The sequence below is a fragment of the Gossypium arboreum genome, chromosome 6, assembly GCF_025698485.1.
Source record: "Gossypium arboreum isolate Shixiya-1 chromosome 6, ASM2569848v2, whole genome shotgun sequence".
NCBI classification, from domain to species: domain Eukaryota; kingdom Viridiplantae; phylum Streptophyta; class Magnoliopsida; order Malvales; family Malvaceae; genus Gossypium; species Gossypium arboreum.
The window spans coordinates 28,836,514-28,859,870 of record NC_069075.1 but is presented as its reverse complement, the minus strand read 5'-3'; the positions used below and the strand labels follow the sequence as shown (position 1 = coordinate 28,859,870).

At 34.2% G+C, this 23,357-nt stretch overlaps 1 protein-coding gene across 1 annotated transcript; it reads left to right on the top strand.

The window, feature by feature from the left end:
• The first annotated feature begins 18,411 nt into the window (after nt 1-18,411).
• LOC108485176 (uncharacterized) lies at nt 18,412-20,232 on the top strand. Its single transcript, XM_017789020.1, has one exon. It carries the CDS (start codon nt 18,412-18,414, stop codon nt 20,230-20,232), a length of 1,821 nt encoding a protein of 606 aa, XP_017644509.1.
• Nucleotides 20,233-23,357: the final 3,125 nt, after the last annotated feature.

Sequence of the window (23,357 nt, the reverse complement as noted above, 5' to 3'; positions counted from 1 at the left end):
AATTAATTTAATGCCTAAATACCAATAAAAATATGGAAATAACAAAAATATTTTTACTAACGGAAATCATTTCTAAGTCTGTCGCTATATGTTACGTCCGTCAGTAAAGGCTTAGCGGGATAACCAACAAAAGCAAATCAGGCATATACCAGATGGACACACCCTATAACAACGGTATAAATTTGGTTGGGTTATCCTATTTGACCACCTGTATGAATCTTGGAGCCTTACATCAATGGTTTTTTATACTTATAGAGCGAATGTTGTACGTGAATATATGGCAACTTTGTTTTAGTGTATTGAACTTACCTTTTGTGTAAAAAGCTAATTTAGTTTGTTTTTGTGATAAAGTAGTAGTAGTTGTAATTTGGTTCGATTTTATGTAATTTATTAAGAATAAATATTTTTAATTAAAATTTTTGGTTAAATTTATTTTTGGATAAAATCTACCAATAAAAATTGGTTCGATGTAGTCGATTTTATTCCAAAATTGATTCAATTTCGGTTTGAGAAAATATAAAGTTAGTTAAGTTGATTTTTATATTTTTCAACTCAACTGACTGTCACCTAATAGCACAATTAATTTGGGTTTTTTTCTTCTAATTTTAGATTATTTTTAAGTTTAAGTAAATTATTAATGAAAGAAATGTGCAATTTTAAATAATTTTTATCCTTTTATCTTTTCTCTGATTGTTAGTGTAATTATATAAAAACAATTTATTAAATACATTGGTATTAAAATGAAGTAGTAAAAAATTGGATGGAATTACTATTTCAGTTAGAGGTGTTCAAACGGTTAGTCGATTGATTAATCGAACCGAATTAATATTAACCAAATTAATCAAATTTTTTAATTCTTTAACCGTTAACTGAATCAAAATTTTTTCAAAAAAAATTAACCGAACTGAAATATTTCAATTAATTCAGTCGGTTAACCGAATTGACCAAAATTTATATATATATTTTTTTTGTTAAAACGAGTATAAATTATATTTTAAAAAATAAATTGATGCTGTTCATTTGACCAAACTAACTGAATTAGTAATTGCCTAATACATATAATATATAATATTATTTATTAAGTTTGGTTAATTTAGTTAATTACTCGATTTCAAACTGAATTAACCGTTAATCGAAATTCTAAAAACCTTTAACCAATTTCCGATTGAACTAAATCAATTAACCCGACTGATTAATCAAATTAAATCAATTTAATCAATTAATTAGATTTTAACCCAACACCTCTAAATTCAGTATATTGAAGATATAACGCACGTATGGTAACCTTGTGTTGTTGTAAAGGATCACAATATCGGCCCAAATAACTTGAGTTTTTCAGTTGATAGGCGATAGCTTTTGAAATCCCCAAGGAGACAAGCTCTCATTGAATTTTTGGACCGCATCCAGATTACTTTATGGTTTTTATGTTCTTTTCCCCTGCCAGAAGGCTATTATGCTTCTTTATGCACATTTTATTTTATTTCTCAAAGATGTCCAAGAATTGGCGAAGCATGAGCTTTAGAATTTAGTCTTTCTTTCTCACTCGTTGGCTTTTAGGTTACTTCTAAAGGCTGAGACGATTCAATTGGCTTGGCTTGGGGGTACCGAATGCTGCTTTTAATCTCTCTCTCTATATATAATTGAGAATTTTATGTGAGGGTAGTAAAAGTGTCATGGAGGTTCTTATACTAATAATTAAATTGCATTTTAGTTATTCTATTAAAAAATGAGCAAATTAGTCTCTGTACATCAGATCAAAAAGTAAACAGGTCATTCTTTTCTACTGTTAAAAACTGGTCCAAGTACAACAGCTTGAAGTATATGTGGCACGTCACATGTCACTGTATGGTTATTTTGTCAACTACACCAATTTTAAATAGTGCAAAAGGATGAATTTTTGAATAGAAATGACTAATTTACTTTTTGATCTAACATATAAGGACTAATTTATCTAATTTTTAATAGAAAGGTAAATATAATCTAATTCCTAATATAAAAATTTTATGATACTTTTATCGCCTTACTAATTTCAAATATACAAAATTATTAGAAAATGATAAAACAATAAGAAAACAAAAGACATACATATCAAAACAACAAATATCTAACAACAAACTAAACAAGTTAAAACTTTGAACTACAAGTAATTAATGTCTCTATATTCTTAATTAGTTTGTAGAGTTAGGATGTAGTACTAATCATGGGTTAGGTTGATGCAAAATTTTAGGTCTGTTTTTTAGGTTTGGTTCTGATCCAACTTAAAAAATGGGTATAAAATTCTGTCTAATCTTGACCTAGGTTAAAAATGCTAAACTCGTGCCCAACCCAACCCACTCGTGTCAAATTTTTTAGATTATCTTTTATATAAAAATAAATTTTAAAAAATATAATACATCAAAAACATTAAAAAAATTAAAATAAATGTTTCCCAACAAATTGAAAATGCATTAAAAAAATCTTAAAACTTAAATAACACTAAGAGTGTTACAACTTCGCAAGCAAATGCCTCTAGAATAGTAGCTAAATTAACAACAAAACAAGAGTTATACAATATCCAAATAATAACAAGAAAATAGTAGCAATGTAATAGTGAAATGACATTAAAACAACACAAAAAAAAACTTTTAGAGTAATTTGGGTCGGGTCTGAGCCGAAACAATTCTATCCAAAGCCTGACTCGTTTTTTTTTTATTCAAGCCCATTTCTTGAACTTATACTTTTACACAAACTCTTTCAATTTTTGAATGAAATTTTGGGCCTAGACGAATTACCCAGCCCATTACCAATTCTACTAGGATGTGATTATATAAATTATTACAAGGTGATTGCTGGTAACTAATTAAAATTCTAAAACAAACTACTAAGGCAAGCTTTGCTAATTATGACATTGACAACGAATTGTTTTCAGGTTTGTAATTATAAATGCTTCACCCAAAGTGAGAGAAACCTTATAACATGAAAGCAGTAGAAGCTTTTATGAGTGCTACATTAAACTTGGAACGTTTGCCTTTGTGGTATACCCCTTCCCCTCCTCTTCTCTGCTTTAGCTTAGTTTGTTTGGTGAATACTATACCTCATTGATCATCCTGCACCAACCAATGTTGTAACATTAATTTCTCTAACTTTTATATATAAAAGAAATGGCAATATTGAATATTTATGTTCACTGCATATTCATTCGATGTCTGTCTATGAAAGTTCCCTTCTATAAATGCAGGGGGATCAAACCAGTATATATAACCCAGGTACTTTATCTACTTTTTTGTTTGTCTTCAAATTTTCTTTCAATTCCCAACTTAAATGAGCTCAATGAAATTCAAAATCCAATAAAACTAGTTATTTATAGGGTAAACTACACCATTAGTCACTAAATTATGGGTAAGTTATCGTTTTGGTCAATTAACTAAAATAAAGTTACAACAATTTGGTCATTGAACTATTCAAAAGGTTTCATTTAAGTCACTCAACTATTCAAAAAATTTTTATTTAAGTCACTAGGCTGTAAAGTTTTTTTTAGAAGTTCCGCGAGCAAGCTTCAAACGACAAGTTGATAATTGGTACGTTGGATTAGTACCCTTCAACGAGTAGAATAACATACTTTAGATCCAAGTCAATTTGATGGCCAGTGTCGAAGATCAGAGAAAAAAACTGTTTGATTTTTTATTTGCAATTTCGTGATGTCCAAAGTTGTTTCATGAAAAAAATGAAGTGTAGAAGAGAATGAGAAAGAAATCTTTCCGATTGGTGCAGGCAGTGCGAATAGAAAAAGCCATATAGCATCGATTTTAATAGCTAGGAGATTAAAAAATGAAAAACATTTGAATAATTCAGTGATTAAATTGTAATTTTTTTCAGTTAAGTGATAAAATATATCAATTTGCCCACAATTTAATGACTAGTTGAATATTGAAATAAAATATGAGAGAAGCAAAGATAAAAAAAAAGCTTTCCTTCATTTTTATTTTTCTTCTGTATCGTTGGTTAGGGCAAAGGCATGTATTTTAATGATGCTATTTATGGTTAAATAAATATATGAATTTTCATCAATCAAAATTCAAACACTGATAGTCCAGTCAATATATGATTTAACGATAAAAGGCAGAAACAAATTCCAAAATCAAAAGTTGAATCCAGTGATCAAGTTTATGATTATCACCAACAAACAATTTAAGCAGATTTGAAAATAATTGAGTAGACAAATTAAAAAATAGAAAATTTATTTTAAATAATTAATTACAAAATACGGAAATCATCTTGATCCAAAACCTCTTCCTCATTTGTGCTTGCCTTCAAACTTTCTCTTAACTTACTTTTTCCAACCATCCCACAAATGCTAAAATTATATCCTTTTAACTCTCTCCCTATGTCTTAACATTTTTCATTTCCTTTCTCATCAACAAGTAAGGTTTTTTATCGCTTCAACACCAATGGCGACCACAAGATTGCTCCATCAAAGTTGGGGAAGCTAATGAGGTTTAGAAATTTCTGGACTGAATTTTTAAGATTTGAATTTTATGAGAACATCATGACTGGTTGGGTAGTATAAGTTTGATTTTTCACAATTATTTCATTTTCTTTTGCTTTCAACTATTATGGAGTGGGAAGAGAATTTGAATTAATTACTACCCTAAATCTTAATACATGCACTTCTTTTAATTTCATTTATAATAAATAATTAAATAAACGGTAAGGATCTTCATCAAGGAATGAAGCTACACAAGATTTCTTCTTTTTCCTTTTTTTTTTCTTGGTATTAATAGAAGAGTGAATGGGAGGAGAGAAGTTCTTTTTTTTTTTAAATATTTATGTATATATTTTTAATTTTTCTATTTTTATTAAAAACAATTTTTTCTTTTAAAACATATTTTTATTATTTTTAGTTTTATATAAAAAATTCAATTTTATGTATATTTTATTTTTATATATTATTTATATATATATATATTAAATTTTCTATATAAGTTTTAGAATCTTTAAATTTTTTAAAAATATTTGTACATAGATTTAAGGTTAAATTGATAGAAATTATAAAATTGAGGACTAAATTTATTAGTACACCAATTACAAAACTGCCACAATTAACCATCTAAGAGTTGGGTGACAAAAAATAATTTCGAAAAGATTAGTGATCAAATAATTACTTTTCAAAGCTAAGTGAGCAAAACAAAATTTATATTTAATTAAGTGACTATTAATACAGTTTACTCAATAAAAATTATTTGAACTAAAACCGAAAAGAAATAATTGAAAGTAAAAAATATTAGAATAGTCTCAAAATTTCTAAAACAATAAAGAAAGATTTTAAAAAGAGCGTGACATTTAGATGCCAAATAATAATTCTACCGTTGCTTTAAACAAATTTTGGCAATATTTATAGTGTTTTTAATTTTCAACTTGTGCAATGCCCTAATCATGTATTAAATTTAAAGTATAATAATAAATTTAGTTAGTAGTATTTACATCTTTTTAAATTAATTTTTCTTTAAGTTAAATTTATCATTAACTTTTTAAAAAAGACTCAAATTATTTTTTTAATAGAAATGTTGACTAAAACATTAATTTTTGTTATGGTGTTGGCTTGGCAATTTTGCGGCAATCCTATGTATACTTTGTTCTACCATGGCATTATTTTATTTTATATGTCATATCAATAAATAATTTAATAATTATAAAAATTATCAAAATTTAAAAAAATTATAAAAGTTCATACAAAAAAACATGAAATTTACGGGATTGTCATAGAGTTTTGATGTTTCAAAACTAAACATTTTAATCAGTATTTTTGTTAAAAATAATTATTCTTTTTAAAGGTTAATGGTCAAATTCGACTCTTTTTAAAAAGTTGAGTGCCAAATTTAACTAAAAAAAATAAAGACCAAATTGACAAAAAATATAAAAATCAAGAAATAAATTAATCATTATACCTAAATTTAAATTTACAATTCAAATTTAAGTCCTGTAGATATTAAATGTTTAAAAATAAGAACTTTAGTTTAATTTACAAAATAAGTAAATAATGAATTCCGATTTAGATAGTCAAAGTCAGTATGATTGGAATATTTAAATCTATTATCTACGTAAGTAAAATGAATTTAAAAAAAAAAACCTAAAAGTGAATAACGATATCAATTTTGGAATCTACGGTGGACAATAATTATAATATCTAAATAAAAATACTATATAAAGTGGAAAAAGAAATTTCTTTTAGGTTGTATTTTTGTAGTTGTAATAAGAAATGTTAGTCAACCTGCACAACCTTTTGCCATGCATTCCATTAAAATTTAAGGAAACAATGAAAAGCCACTAAAAAATAAGATTTATAATTTTGTTAACCACTAGTATTAGGCATAAATTAGTGTATCTTATTATATTTATAAAAATGGCTTCCAAGATTAATATGTAAAATACTTTTGGACCACCATGTCCACTACAATTTTAATTTTTTTCACCAAATAAAATTTGAATTTCAACTTTCAAATCGAATGAGTCTATATAAATTTCACATAAGATATATATATCTCAAGATGGACATTCTTGAACGGGGACATAGAATCCAACATAATAAAAGAAGATCCCAAATAAACAAGGGAAAAGGTAAATAAGTGAGAATTTTATCGAGGAAATCACTTAAAATAAAATGTAAAAAGGTTTGGACAAAAATATAAGTTCAATTATCAATTATACATCTAATTTCTATTCAATTTCAATTACTATTTCATTTTCTTATACAAATATCGAATCAAATTCATTGATTTATCATAATTCTATATTAGCCCTTCTCGCTCAGATAATTTTTCACATGCCATTAATATTCATTAATCACAAGATGTATACAAATCATCAAATCATAATATCAACCCAATTCAAATATCATTTATCAAAATTTTATTTTATACCTCTATTAATTTGACTCGGACTCTAACGAATACACGGATCCAACCAATCATACCAGTTTGGCACCCTATGCCTCATCGGATAATGACGAAGTAAATAGCTTGCACCCAGTGTCTTATCGGCATGTAGTCAAAGTAACCCTGAACTCTTCCTATCCTATTGCATGCCAACTATATCCGACTCTACCTGAATAGTTAATAGGGTAATGATTTTTCAATTTCATTTATAAGCCAATTTCTTAATTCGATGTTGTCATTTCATCAACCAATTATCAATTTGTATGCATAACATTATAATCCATCTTATTATAAAGCCAATTTTGCAATTACAACAATATATAATTGTAATAGGCCAATTTAGCCTGGGCCTAGATTACAAAAATAAAACAAAATTTAAACCAAAATAATTAAAGTTCAGAGTCCATTTACAACAAGTTACATGCCCAATTTACAAACCCAAAAACTAAAAAACCCTAGGTGGCCCGTTGGCCCAAAAACTAAACTCAGTTTCAATAAAAACCGAAACCTTAATCCCATGTGAGCCTCCAATGCCGCAACCTCCTCGATAGCGCCCCCCGTGTCGTCTGACACCCCTCTGCAACCGTTGACTCAACCACCACTTGCAAAGAAAGAAAGCACAGAAGTAGCAGAGACCACACGCAAGCAACAGTAGCAAAAATAATAAAATAATATATAAACATGGGCTATAAAGACTAGATGAAAAATGTAATCTTTTTACAAAGAAAAAAACAAAAGAAAAAAAAAGCAATAGAAAAATAGAATAAAAAAAAACTTCAAAAAGATTTTTTATTACTCGTTTTATTTTTTTCATAAAAATACAAAAAAAAAAAGAGAGAAAGGTTTCAAAAACATACTGAACGTTTGTACTTTGCCATCGTGGGTGGAAGATTTGGCGATTTTTAGGGTTTTTGAAACCTAAAAAAAATCTAAAATTTTTGGGTTTTTTGTAATTTTTAAAGGATTTTTGGGAAATATTACCCCAAATTCGGACTCTGGAAGTCGAAACGCTCAAAGCGGGGTCTTTTGGTGTTTTCCAGCCACCGGTGGCCGTCATGTGTGGGCTCGTCGGATGTTGAGGGTTGAGAAAAAGAAAGAAATAAAGAGTTTAAGTTTTTTTTTTTTAGAAACAGATAAAATAAATTTTTAAGCCTTATTTTTTACTTATATAGCGTAATAAAATGACGCCGTTTTGGGCTTATTGCCTAAACGCCAAAACAACGCAGTTTTAGCCAACCCGCATTTGACTCGACCCAAAGCCTCAAGATTCGCGTGTTTTTGGACTGGGGTATAATTGCAACCCCAGTCTTTTCGCTTTTCAAGTAGTTTGCAATTGGGTCTTAATCTTTTTTTTTTTACAAATTAACACATGATTTTCGTGTGCTTTAATTTAATCCCCAGTTCGTTGATTTTCGTGTCCTGGGGATGGGGTTAATTGCTTATTTATTCCCCACTTGTTTTTGCGCATTTGATTTTAATCCTTTACTTTTATTTTATTGTTTAATTTGTTTATTTTATTATGATTTTTACTTTAAATTTTGTTTAGGTTATGATTTAGTCCCTTACTTTCGATCTTTTATATTTTATTTTTCTTTGTATTTATTTATTTATTTATTGGTTTTTCTTCTTCTTTTTTATTTTCATTTTTTTCATTTTTCTCACTATTATTATATTATTTTATATATTATTATTATTATTATTATTATTATTATTTATGTACTTTATTACAAATTGTACCCTTAATTTCATTTATATTTTAATTTGATCCTTTATTTTCAATATTTTATAAACTATTTTCCTCTATATTTATTTACGTATTTATTTATTTATTTATTTCCTTGTCCTTATTATATTAAATTGGTATTGTCTTCTTTTTTGTGTATATTTTGTCACCGATATTATTATTATTAACATTGTTATTATCTATTTTATTTTCCTTTGATTGTTCATATTAGTATTAAAGTAGTATATATTATGTGATTATCGCCACCATTATATACATCGTGAATTGTTTTATTAGTATATTGATATTATTGTTATTTACTAGTGCGACATTTTATTCGCATATTATCGCTTTTTACATTACCATTTTGTATTACTAAAATCACGTCACGAATCATGTTTAAACATATTTACCTATTTTCGTATTATCCCTGAAGAAGAGAAATACACATCGTTTAAATATGACGCTTATTATTATTCAAAAAATTTCAAAATAAGGCAATGTTTCGTATTTAGAGATTCGAGAAGTCGTACCCTAACTTACGGGGTTTCGATTTTTTTTTGTTGAACCTAAATGATTGAATATTCTCTTAAAATTAAAATACATGAGATTTAAATAAAAATAAAAGGCAAGCTTATTCTCAAGGATTTAAGGTGTCCTAACTTACGGGATGTGACATTTTGTTATCTCGAGACGAGAGTGTCTTTAATATTCGTTTTGATTTATTCAAGATTTTTAAGCAAGAATAACATTAATATAAAGAGGGATTGTATTTTAAATTCTTTTTCGAGTTTTCAATTTTCGACACTAAGACATTAATTAATCAATTAGGTACCAATTTTGGGCGTTACGAGGGTGCTAATCTTTCCTCGTGCGTAACCGACTCCCGAACTCATTTTCTGAATTTTGTAGAAAAAAAAATCGTCATTTTAGTAAATCAAGCCATTTATTAAAAACGATCAATTTACGAGGTGATCCGATCACACCCCATGAAAAAAGATTGGTGGCGACTCCCATTTTTCATTTTTAAAATAAAAAGTCAAACTCAAAAAAATAGTTTCGACAACAATATTTCTAAATCTATTCAATTTACTCCTTTATTTTGAAGATCAAACATAATCATATCAATTTGATTCAATTCAACTAATCAATCTCAGATTGCAATTCATTATATTCAATTTATTAGCGAATTTGTCATTTGTTTATGATTTAATCCATATCTCACCTTTTTGTACCAAATCGTAAACAATCAAAATTTTATTTAAAAATATTTACAATTATAATTTTAAAAGTATAACAATTTGACACAAACATACTATATGAACTTACCTGGTCAAAACAAAAAACTATCAATTCTTTAAGGACTAATTAACAAATTTGCCTTTTTCCCTGATTAATTTCAATTGAGTCCAATTATCAATTTATACAATTTATCAATTTCAACCCTCTTATTTCATCACATCATAAACATGTATTAGCTAAATTTCATTCTAAGCAGGCCAATTTGCCCGAGCCTAAAGAAGAGCAAAAGTACAAAATAAATAAAAAATAAGAAAACAAATAAATAGTAAAAACCCACATAATTAACGGTCCAATGTCCAAGTACATGACCCAAGTACCAGACCCAATACAAAGAGCCCAATATTGAAAATCAACCCAAATTATAAGCCCAATAGGCCCATTTCCCCAACAGTTTTAGAAACCCTAGGTCACCCCCCTTTCCTCTTGCGCTGCACCCATGTTCAGCCTTAGCGCCTCCATACGACAGCCACGCGCGCCTCCATACGCCTCACGCCAAGCACCAGCGCATCCTGTACCTGCAAAAGAAACGACGAACACACAGCAAGAAAGAAACAAAAACAAAGGATATCGCATTTTTCATTTTTTTTCTATCATTTTATTTCTCTGGCTATAAAGCCAAAGGATCGGTTCATTGTAATTTTTTACGCGATACTACGCACGTTGAAATACAAATACGAAGCAAAAAAAATAGAGATTAAAAAAGGTGTTCTTGGTTCTTTCCATTTTTTTCTTTTTGTTTACTGTATTTTCTTTTTTTTTCTTTCTCTTTGTAAATCTGTCTAAACAAAAAACTAACTAAAAAGAAAGAAAAAACCGCTCACCTGAATCCAAAGAAAAAACCGCTCACCTGAATCCCTTTCGATCTCGCCGTCGGAGTGATTTCTCCATCGTTGTAATCGGGTTCGATAAAGGGACAGAGAACTCCCTTTCTCCTCACTCTTTGGTTGTTGAAGGTTTAGCCTTCGAGAGGGTCTTTGAAGATGGAGTTTAAAAGCTCGTTCTCCGCAGCGCCGGCCACTGGCCACGGCGGCGATTGAGTGAGCAGATGATGGCCTTTTCGGCTGAAGAGAAACGGAAGAGATGGGGGGGTTTAGGAGCATTAGGTTTTTCTTTAATTTGTTTTTAGGTGGCTGAGGGTTTTTTTTTTTAGGGATTTTAGGTTGGTTTTTGTTCAGCTAATGAAACGGTGACGTTCCAGGGGAAGAGATCCGTGTGTCAAACCGCTTCCAGACCCGAACTCGTGCTTTTGCTCGTCAAATGGGTTAATTGCGTGATAAACCCTTCCCCTTTTGTGCCGCATTTTAATCAGCCTATATTTGTATTCCTTTTTTTTTAAATTATCCCTGCAATTTGTGTGTGGTTACATTTTAGCTTGCGCTTGTGCACAGCGTTTTAGGGCCTGGATTATTTCCAGTTTGAACCCTTATGCATTTGTGCGTTTCGCACTTTAGTCGTCTTTTTGATTATTTTATTTATAAATTAGCTCATTCATTTTAATTGTATTTTAATTAGATCCCTTTTTATTTTAATAGTTCATTTCCTTTTATAATTTGTCCCCTCTTTTTTAATTCTATTTTAATTAAGTCCCTTTTATTTTTATTTTTCATTTTATGATTCATTTTTGTTTTAAAGGCACATTCGACATTTTTATCTTTGTTTTACATTTTATATTTTAGGTTATTTTAATGCTTTTATTTTGTATTGTTTGCTCTTTTTATGCCATATTATTACAACATTTTGCATAATGCTTCGTAAATATCCTTGTATATATTATTATTACATATATATATGCTTTATAATAAAGTTCAAGTTCATTTTATACACATAATTTCTTTTAAATTTATTCTTGTATTTTATTATGTAACCCTATGTAATATTTTTTAGCTATTATCATTATATGTATATACATTTGTGGACACCCACATTTAATCTATACATTACTAAACCCATATATTTTATAACAAAGTTATTTTTATTTCATGCATATTATTAATTTTATATTATTTTATATACATATAATTTCCTTTAAACATATTCTTATATTATATTACATAATTCTTATAATATATCTTTTAAATCATCGCTATGCAAGCGTATATACATTTATCGATACCTACCTTTGATCTATATATTATTAAATCCATGTATTTTAATATATTTTTGCTATTTAAATTGCTTTGTATATATGTTTTACATAAAATTTAAGTTATTTTATATTCATTTACGTTAGTACATGTTTTTGATTTACAACATTATTGAACCTACATTTTATATACATAGGCTTTTTTATACATAAGTATGCTTTTAAGTCCATCATAATTTATAATAAAATAATTCAATCTTGAGTACGTTTCTATGGTATTTTTACAAGCAATTATTTCTAGTTTATTTATATACATATATATATAATTTATGATAAAATCAATCTTTTTATATAATTCATATTTTAATTCTATGTTATTTTTGTATATAATTGCTTCAAAATTCACTCATACGTATATATATATTCTTAATTTTTCTTTTATAAATTATTTCAAACTCTAGCATATATTATTTGATTGTTAGTCCATCATTTTTAGTCCATTATTCTTGTGTCGTGTTGATCCTATACCGTTTGGTATCCCATGTGTTAATTATCTTCACGATATTTCTTGTATATTTGCTACATTGTGCTTGCTCATTTTTATATGTTATCACATCAATTATTCTCCATGCGCGATTGTAATCGGATTATGTTCCTTAGGTTAGTTATATTTAATTTCTTTTTAGGTTCATTAATCGATTGTATCTCATACACATATTGCCCCATATCATCGTTTTTCACTTGATTTTTGAAAGGTGGTTCTCTAAAACCCAAATTTTATGATTAATTTCGTCTTATTTCAAATAAAATTAATACGTTTTAAGCTAGTTTTATAATCATTCATTCAAAAATTCTTTAAAACGAAGGCGAGATTTGATATTTGGCAATTCGCGGAATCGTGCCCTAACGTGCTGGGTTGCAATTTCGCGTTTGCTCAAAATAATTGAATATCACTTCAAAATTTCACTTATGTATTTTAAAATCCCTTAAACGAAGGTGATGTGCGATATTTGGCAATTCATGGAATCGTGCCCTAACATGTTGGGTTGCAATTTCTCGATTGCTTAAAATAATCAAATATCCCTTCAAAATTTCACTCAGGTCTTCTAAAAATCCTTTAAAACGAAGGTAATACTCGGTGTTTAATAATTCGGGAATCATGCCCTATCGTGCTGGGTTGTGATTTCTCGTTTGTTCAAAACAATCGAATATTCCTTTAGGTTTTCATTCATGTTTATTAAAAACCTTTCAAAACGAAGGCCATGTTCGATGTTTGGCGATTTGAGAATTGAGCCCTATCTTGCTGGGTTGCGCTTTTTCATTTGTTCAAAACAATCGAAGATTCCTTCGGAATTTCACTCGTATTTCCTAAGACGAGACAATGTTCAATGTTTGGAAATTCGAGGAATCGTGCCCTACTGTGCTGGGTTTCGATTTTTTGTTGGACCAAATAGTTGAGTATCCTTTTGTGATTTTTGAATTATAAACTTTTGGACATCGAAACGAGAAGATTTTTGGCAATCAACTCGGGTTATTCAAGTGTTATCGAAAAGGAACCACATTTCAAAAACGTTTTACAAAAGGTTCGATTTGGTACCAATTTTGGGCGTAGTGAGGGTGCTAATCCTTCTTCATGCGTAACCGACTCTCGAACCCGTTTTCTCACAATTCGTAGACCAAAATCGTTGTTTTAGTAAACCAAAAATGTTTTATTAAAATAACCAAATTCTTAGGTGATCCGATCACACCAAAACAAAAGATCAGTGGCGACTCCATGTTTTATTTTCAAAAAGTCTATTCCCCCTTTTTATTACATTTAAAATTTTGAAAAAAAGATGGTTTCGACAGCTTGGCAACTCCACTGGGGATGAGAGAGTCAAGCCATAAAATCGATTTATTTGCTGTCTTTCTGTCAAAAATCGAAAACTTGTTTTAAAAATCATAATTGCATTCGTTTGTATGATTATTATGGTTCAAATCTCGTAGAATAGTACTGCATTTCATTGCATGACCGCTGTGGTCACACCTTCTAAGTGGGAGTAAGAAACTACGCTTTCGTGAGGTTTTCACCTCCGCATGGGCTAGTGGATTGCTTCCGGGGTACATCCGTACCTATGATTTCGTGAGATTTTCACCTCTACATGGTCATAGGGAAATGTATCCCCTCGAACCAAAGTCGATCTATATGAGTCTATAATGGGTGAGGATTGAGGAATCTGCTGGTTCGGGTACCTTATCTCTAGAACCGAACCACATATAATGAACCTTAGGAGCTATCCTTGGGTGGAGCAGCGTCGAGCCTTAGTACTTACCCGTATATGCGTTGTAATTATCGTTTATGTGCTTACATTTTATCATTATTATGTGGTACTAACCTGTGTTTTGTTTTGATTGTTTTTTTTGCATGACATTGCATACTAAAGGAGGTGTTAATCCGTATTCAATTACTAAGTTAGAAAGTTTGACATGGAGAATGAATTTCTTAGTAAAGTCGAGGATAATGCAGCCGTTCGTGCATGGTCAGAGAGGCTACAATCCGAGAGAGGGGATAGCTTGGCAGAAGGGTATATATCCGAGTTGCAGGATTTCACTCACGTCAAAGTAGTACAGAATGAGCTGCAAAAGTTGAGAGACATTTGGGCTAGTTGGGATGAAGGGATCTAGCAGTTGTTTTATCAAAGCTATGGTGATATATCCTACTTACTAGACATTAGAGTGGAAAAGCATCTATTCCGAGTCATGGTGCAGTTTTAGAATTCAGCTTACAAGTGTTCCACTTTTGGAGAAGTGGATTTAGTACCTACCATAGAGGAATACACTACTCTGCTTAGGTGTCCAAAATTTCAAGTCCGGAAGACTTATGCCCAGGTTTTTAGTAGCCAGACTTTTGTGAAGAAATTGATGAGCATTTCTGGGATGAGCGAGCCTTGGGTCACTGCTTGGATTCAGCAAAAAGGAGATAGTAAATGTATCCCTTGGGAGAATTTGCGAGACTTGATTTTGACACATCTGGATGAAAGAAAGAGGGTCGATATCTTTGCCTTAAGCATCTACGGATTGGTAATTTTCCCTAAGGCATTGAGGCACGTGGATGAGGCAGTCGTTGACTTATTCGAACGCCTTGAGAAGGGAATTACACCGGTACCTGTGATATTGGCAAAAACGTTCAGATTTTTGAGCTCAGGTCGGAAGACAGGCGAGGGGCGGTTTATTGGATGTGCACAATTACTGATAGTATGGTTTCATGGGCACTTTTGGAAGGTAGACAAGGTTTCTTATCGGGTCTTTTTTGAAGGTTACTCCTCGCTGAAAGAGGAGGCAGCTATACAAATGAGAGAGGATATCTCGGAGGAGAAGTGGATGGAAATTCTTCAAAACCTCAAAGAGGGGGATATCGAGTGGAGAGCTTATTGGATGGTTCCTGATGAGATCATGTACCGATGTGGTAACTTTGATTGGGTGCCGTTGTTAGGAATTTGGGGAGCTACCGGGTATACTCCATTACTTGCGTTGAGGCAATATAAGTCGAGACAGTTTGTACCCATGACCTATGGACTTGCTTAGAGCGAATTCTCGTTTAAAGGTGCTCACTATAAGAAGAAAGTTTGGGAGCTATCGGATGCTTGGAAGCAAACTTGTTGGATAAAGAGATTGGTCGTCGGTTCCATGGTAACGCCCGAGTATAACGAGTGGTTCAAGAAGAGGGTTAATGATAATATTCCAAGGCCAAGCTTGGAGAATGTTCGACCTATCGGGGAGCAATTACAAGTCGCCCCATCAGAATTGGAGATTATAAGGCAAGATTTTGAGAAAAAGAGTTCGGAGCTTGGGAAGAAGATCGAACAATTGGACTAAAAGAAGATGCACCTAAGATTAGACGCCGATGTCCAGAGGTCAGAGGCTGAAAAGTGGAGAAAAGGGAAAACTAACGCCGAAGAAGATCTAGACAGCTTGAAGACTGACTATAAGAAGCTGCGCCTATCTATGAGGACTGCGGGGTTAGGTAAGACTTCTGAATAATGGCGCCATGAAATTTGAGAAGAAAAAGCCAATACCGACCGGTGGGAAAGGAAATTCCGAGAAGCTCAGGCATGAAATGAAGATTTAGAGAAGAGTCTGTCAGAAAGCAGAAATGAGCGAGGTGAATTAAGGGCTAGAGTGGCAGAACTCGAGAAGTCTCTGCATCAGTATCAAAACCGTAACACCGCAATCGAATTGAGGGCTAGTTTGAGCAAGATAGAAGAAATGAAAGGAAAAAGAGGAGAATTAGAGGCGTCGCTGCAAAATTGTGAGATGCGGATCCAGTTTTTCGAGGCAAATGAGGACCGTTGGATAGAGCAGCTTCACCATGTGCAATACCAAGTCAGAAACAAAGACTACCTTATGGGGGAAGCCATAACCCAGATTCGGGAGGTAGCTGACTACTTGCAAACTTTAGCGGTGCAGGCGGACACACTGAGCGTGAAGTATGAGTTGGAGTCAGATCGTTGACAAGAGCTGGCCTCGTTGCTTAGAAAAATTAGGACTTTGAGTGTTAGAGCAAAATTTTATTTGTAACTCAACTTTATGTAAAAGATTTTATTTGTAAGTGAAATTTTCTAAAGGCAATTGAATCAAAATTGATGCCTCCTTTGCATTCATGCATTTGCATTACATCATATCATTATACATTAAAGGCCATAAGAGTTTTCTAATTAATTAATTAAAAATTATTTCAGTAATCTGGAAACCAATGAAAACCAACCAACCACGCACCCCTACGGTACAAGAAAAAAATCAATGGATAAGAGACTCAAGAAATTGGAGCAAATACAAAAGGACATGCAGGAACAAATGCAGTCTCAGATGCAAGAGCAGCTAGCTAAGATTCAGCGAGAGATACAGGAACAAATGATAAAGTCCCAGAGAGAAATGATGTCCCAGTTATGCAAATTGTTGTTGGGAGGAATGGATAAGGGAAAGGGCCCCATGGACAAAGTTGAGGAAACTAATGAAGACCCCTAATACCCCCCCGGCTTCAGTCCGACACATGTACCAGTAAAGCCCGAGATTAATCTACCAAAACCATCCGCCACAATCATGCCCCAGCAGGTTCAGGCTGGAGCTTCAATACCGATGAACTTCCAAACTGGCTCAGGCTCTAACTTTGTCAACAATCCGAACTATCCGTCCATTCCTGATTTTGATGAAGTTGCTGATGAAGAAAAGGTGAGGATAGATTCGCAAAAACATTTGGAAGAACGATGTAGATAGCTCGAGGAGAAATTCAAAGCCATGGAAAGCGCGGATCATCATCAAGGGATTGATGCCAAGGACCTGAGTTTGGTCCCAGATTTAGTTTTTCCCCCTAAATTCAAAATGCCCGAATTCGAGAAATACAATGGAACAAGTTGCCCTGAAGCCCATATCACCATGTTCTGCAGGAAAATGATGGGATATGTTAACAATGACCAGCTATTAATCCACTGCTTCAAGATAGTCTGGTCGGGGCGGCGTCTAAGTGGTATAACCAATTTAGCCGCTCTAAAATTAACTCATGGAAGGACCTGGCTCAAGCTTTTATGAAACAATACAATCACGTGACGGACATGACCCCCGGCAGAATCACTCTCCAGAATATGGAGAAAAAGTCAATTGAAAGCTTCAGTCAGTATGCACAAAGGTGGAGAGAAGTGGCCATACAAGTTTAGCCGCTGCTTCTAGATAAAGAGACGACAATGCTCTTTATCAACACCTTGAAAGCCCCTTTTATCACTCATATGTTGGGAAGCACCACAAAAAGCTTCTCCGACATAGTGATGATAGGGGAAATGATCGAAAATGATGTAATGAGCGGCAAGATAGAATCGGGAGAGAGTGTCAAGAAGTCGGCTCCGAGGAAAAGAGACAATGAAGTGAACAACACGAGCACATTCAACAAGAGTCAAGCCAAGTCATTCACCGTAAATCAACCCAAGATGGTGACCACCAATCAGCAAAGACAAGAATCCAATGCAAGGGAGAACACAGAAAGGCCACAATTCACCCCTATACCCATGACGTATATGCAGTTGTACCAGAACCTGTTCAACGCTCATGTAGTGTCCCCTTTCTACCTGAAGCCACTGCAGATCCCGTATTCCAAATGGTATAACACAAACGCCCAATGTGAATACGACGCGGGAATCACCGGGCACTTAATTGAAAACTGCACTGCATTCAAGAAAGTAGTCGAAAGACTCATTAGGATAGGGATCGTGAGATTTGACGACCCAGCCACACCCAATGTAGCAGGAAACCCACTCCCTAATTATACCGACCAATGAGTGAATGGGATAAGTGAAGGTAGGAACAAGAAGGTTAAGTATGAGGTGGCAGAAGTCAGGACCTCGTTGAGGCGGGTATGGAAGGAGATGGCCAAGAGAGGATTGATCGCATTGGATTCGAGGGAAGAATCTGAAGAAGGGAGAAACTATTACGAGTTTTATGACGAGGTGGGGCATGAAATCCAAGATTGCGTGGAGTTCAAAGCCTTAGTACAGAACATGATGAACAATAAGGAAATCGAGTTTTATGAAGAAGCTAAAAATCCCGTAGAGGGAGATATATGCGCATCGGAGGGAGAATCAAAGGCGCAGAATCAAACAGCTAACTACCCCGTGATTATCATATCGAGACCCAAAAATAGTGAAGCTGGAATACAAATGCCACCAAAGGTCATAATCCAAAGACTTGCTGTCTTCCCCTACAAAGACAGCAAAAAGGTCCCATGGAATTATGATTGCAGCGTGACAATTCGGGGGAAGGAAAGCCGGGTGAACGCTTCAAAAGAGGGTCAAGATAGGGGCTCCTATACACGTAGCGGGAGACGTTACGATATATCAAATGAAGAGGTACGACCCGTAAAAGGAAAAGCCCTAGTGGTCAAGAAGATAAAAGAAAAAACAACCAAACCTGTTAACGAGCCAGTTAACGAAGAGGAGGCCAAGGAATTTTTAAAATTCCTAAGGCATAGCGAATACAGTATGGTGGAACAGCTACGTAAACAACCGGCTCGTATCTCGGTGCTGGCCCTACTTCTAAGCTCGGAAGTTCATCGCAGCGCGCTAATGAAGGTCTTGAATGAAACATATGTTGCCAATGATATCTCTGTTAACAAGTTGGACCGTTTGGTTAGCAACATCAATGCCGACAACTATATTTTCTTCAATGACGATGAGATACCACCCGGGGGCATGGGGTCGACTAAAGCTTTGCATATCACCACGCGCTGTAAAGGATATACGCTGCCAAGTGTACTGATTGACAATGGACCGGCTTTAAACATCCTACCATTGACCACTCTAAACAGGTTACCTATAGACAGCTTTCACATGAAGAAGTGCCAGAACATCGTGAAGGCATTCGATGGCACAGAGAGGAAAGTGATGGGCAGAATCGAAGTACCTCTTCAGATCGGGCCAAACACATATGAGGTGGATTTCCTCGTGATGGATATCAAGTCCTCATATAATTTCTTATTAGGGAGGCCCTGGATACATTCAGCTGGGGCAGTGCCTTCCTCGTTGCATCAAAAATTGAAGCTGGTATCGGAGGGGAGGTTGATAACGATTAAGGCTGAAGAGGATATTATTGCAACTGTGAGCAATAATGCGCCCTATTTGGAGACAGATGACGAGGCAATCGAATGTTCATTTCGATCTTTGGAATTTGTTAATGCAACCTTCATTGCCGAGGGAAGCAAGATTCTGGTGCCAAAATTGTCCAAAACCACGAGGATGAGCCTACAGTTGACGATTGGAAAAGGGGCCCTACCCGGAAAAGGACTTGGGAGACATCTACAAGGAAGGATTGAAACGCCAATGCTGAAGGACAAGAGAGACTGCTTCGGCTTAGGATTTAAGCCGGATGTGAAACAAAGGAGAAGAGAGTTGGAAAAGAAGCAAGAGAGAAGGAAAGTAGGGTTAACGGGGGAGGAAATCAAGTGGGAACCAATGATATTCCCCCATATATCGAAAACATTTGTGTCCGGGGGAATCATTCATCCTGAGAGAGACACGCCAATGACGGGAGCTATAGAAGAAAGGCTAAAAAGCTTGGACATCAACGTCATGTATGAAGAGGAGACTAGAAGAGAAACTTTTTCGGGCATTTGCCCCTACACACCTGGAAGTGTTCTAGACAACTGGACTGCGAAAGAGATTCCTATAGTTTTTAGAACAGATTCAGAGTAATGTCCAAAACACGCTTATTGCTCTAGGCCTAGGAGTAATAAGAATCTTTTGTGAAATAGGCTGATGTTTAAAAATGTTATTTCAATAAAATGCACGGTTATTATCATTTTTGAGCAAATATTCTCTTATCCTTTCAATTTCATTCATAACCATACAAATGATTACTTTCGGATTCTTTTATTCTTGAAACATTCTTTTATTCGTCATTCATAATCATACCACGTAAATAAATGTTTCAAATTATTTTGATTCTTTGTATCTGCCTTCATCCTCATAACATGTCCCCAGAATTAATGATACAAGTGACACTGCTAGTGACTCAGAATTTCCTTTTGAGCGAGATGTGTGTATGGAGGATTCTCAGGATTTTGAAGATGACCAAGGCTGTAACCTATCTTCTGATTTGTTAAGAATGGTGGAGCAAGACGAGAAACAAATTCTGCCTCACAAGGAATCAGTAGAAATTGTGAGCTTAGGAGAAGCACAAGAGGTGAGGATCGGAACTTGTATCACCATGGAGATAAAGCGAGACCTGATTGAATTATTTCAAGAGTTTAAAGATGTCTTCGCATGGTCATACCAAGATATGCTCGGGTTGGACACTGACATTGTGGTGCACCGACTCCCCATAAAGGAAGAATGTAAGCCAGTTCAGCAAAAACTCCGAAGAATGAGGCCTGACGTCTTGCTAAAAAATAAAAGAGGAAGTTCGAAAGCATTTGACGCTGGATTCCTGAAGGTGGTAAAATATTCAGATTGGGTAGCCAATATCGTTCTAGTCTCTAAGAAAGATGGAAAAGTGCGAATGTGTGTGGACTACAGGGATTTGAACAAAGCCAGCCCGAATGACAATTTCCCACTGCCTCACATCGACACCCTAGTGGACAACACGACAGGACACTCACTATTTTCATTCATGGACGATTTTTCCGGATATAACCAAATCAAGATGCATTCTGAAGATATGGAGAAGACTACATTTGTAACCATGTGGGGCACGTTCTGCTACAAAGTGATGCCGTTTGGATTGAAGAATGCGGGGGCAACTTATCAAAGAGCCATGGTAACCCTGTTTCATGACATGATGCATAAAGATATCAAGGTTTATGTTGATGATATGATCGCAAAGTCTCGAACATAGAAAGAGCACATACAAGTCCTGAGAAAATTATTCTTGAGGTTAAGGAAGTTTCAGCTAAAACTCAACCCCGTCAAATGTACCTTCGGAGCCAAGTTTGGAAAGTTGCTCGGATTCATGGTTAGTGAGAAAGGGATCGAGATCGATCCAGACAAAGTTAAAGCCATACAAGAGCTATCTCCGCCGTGTACTCAGAAAGATGTTCGAGGCTTTCTAGGAAGATTAAATTACATCGCTCGGTTCATTTCACAACTAACTGAGAAATGTGATCCTATTTTCCCCTCCTCAAGAAACACAACCCAGGTGTATGGGATGAAGAATGCCAAAGGGCTTTCGACAAAGTCAAAAAGTACTTGTCCAATGCTCCGGTGCTGATGCCACCTAACCCCGATAAGCTATTGATACTGTTCCTGGTAGTATTTGAGAATTCTATGGGATGCGTACTGGGTCAGCATGATGAGTCAGGAAGGAAGGAAAAAGCTATTTACTATATCAGTAAAAAATTCACTGAATGTGAAACAAGGTACCCGTCGATAGAGAAGTTGTGTTGTGCCCTAATTTGGACAACCCGAAGGCTGGGGCAGTATATGTTGTATCACACCACTTGGCTCATCTCAAAATTGGACCCTTTAGAATACATGATGGAGTCAACAGCTTTGAATGGAAGGATGGCCCGATGGCAGATTCTGCTCTTTAAATTCGACATAGTTTATATGAACCAAAAAGCCGTGAAAGGGAGCGCAATAGCAGATTTTCTGGCTAGTAGAGCTTTGGAAGACTACGAGCCTTTGAACTTCGACTTTCTAAACGAAGATCTGATGTGTGTTGCTACCACTGAAGATGGTGCTCTGGAAGAACTTCCTTGGAAACTGAACTTCGATGGGGCATCAAATGCTGTGGGTAATGGAATCGGGGCCGTCTTGGTATCCCCAAACAGAGATCATTATCCATTCACTAGTAAATTGGATTTTGATTGTACGAATGACATGGCGGAATACGAAGCGTGCATCATGGGTATCCGTGCAGCCATAGAACGCAAGATTAAAGTGCTAAAGGTGTATGGGGATTCTGCGCTAGTGATTTATCAACTCAAGGGAGAATGGGAGACCAGAGACCCCAAGTTGATTGACTATCGAAAACTGGTCCTTGAATTGGTTAAAGAGTTGATGACATTACTTTCTGCTACCTTCCACGGGACGAAAATCAAATGGTCGATGCTTTAGCCACCTTAGCTTCCATGATCAAGGTAAATAAACAAGAAGATGTCAAACCCATCCGGATGAGCATTTTTGAAATTCTGGCCCACTGTTACAATGTTGAAAAAGATGAAGAGAAAGATGATCACCCTTGGTATCACGATATATTGCAATACGTGAAAAATCGTGAATAACCAGACCAGGCAAGCGAGAATGATAAAAGGACACTGAGAAGATTGACCATTGACTATGTCTTAGATGGGGAGATCCTATACAAAAGAAGAAAGGATCAAGTGCTACTAAGATGTGTAGACGCTGTGGAGGCTAAGAAAATTTTAGAAGAAGTCCATGAAGGCGTCTGTGGGACACACACTAATGGCTTTACAATGGCCAGGAAAATTATGAGATTCGGGTACTATTGGTTTACTATGGAAGGAGACTGTATCAATTACGCCAAGAGATGCCATAAGTGCCAAATCTACGGAGACAAAATTCATGTGCCTCCTTCACCACTACATGTCATGGTTTCCCCATGGCCATTCTCTATGTGGGGCATGGATGTGATTGGACCAATATCACCGAAAGCTTCCAATGGGCATCGATTCATCTTTATGGTTATCGACTACTTCACCAAATGGGTAGAAGCCGTTTCGTATGCTAGTGTTACAAAGTCAGCAGTGAGCAGGTTTCTAAAAAAGAGATCATATGTCGATATGGAATGCCGGAGAAGATTATATCTGACAATGCATTAAACCTGAACTATAGTACGATAGCAGAAGTCTGCAGTCAAT

Excerpts from the sequence above, each read along its gene's own strand:
- LOC108485176 (XM_017789020.1), top strand. The coding sequence starts at position 18,412 with ATGGCCAAGAGAGGATTGATCGCATTGGATTCGAGGGAAGAATCTGAA.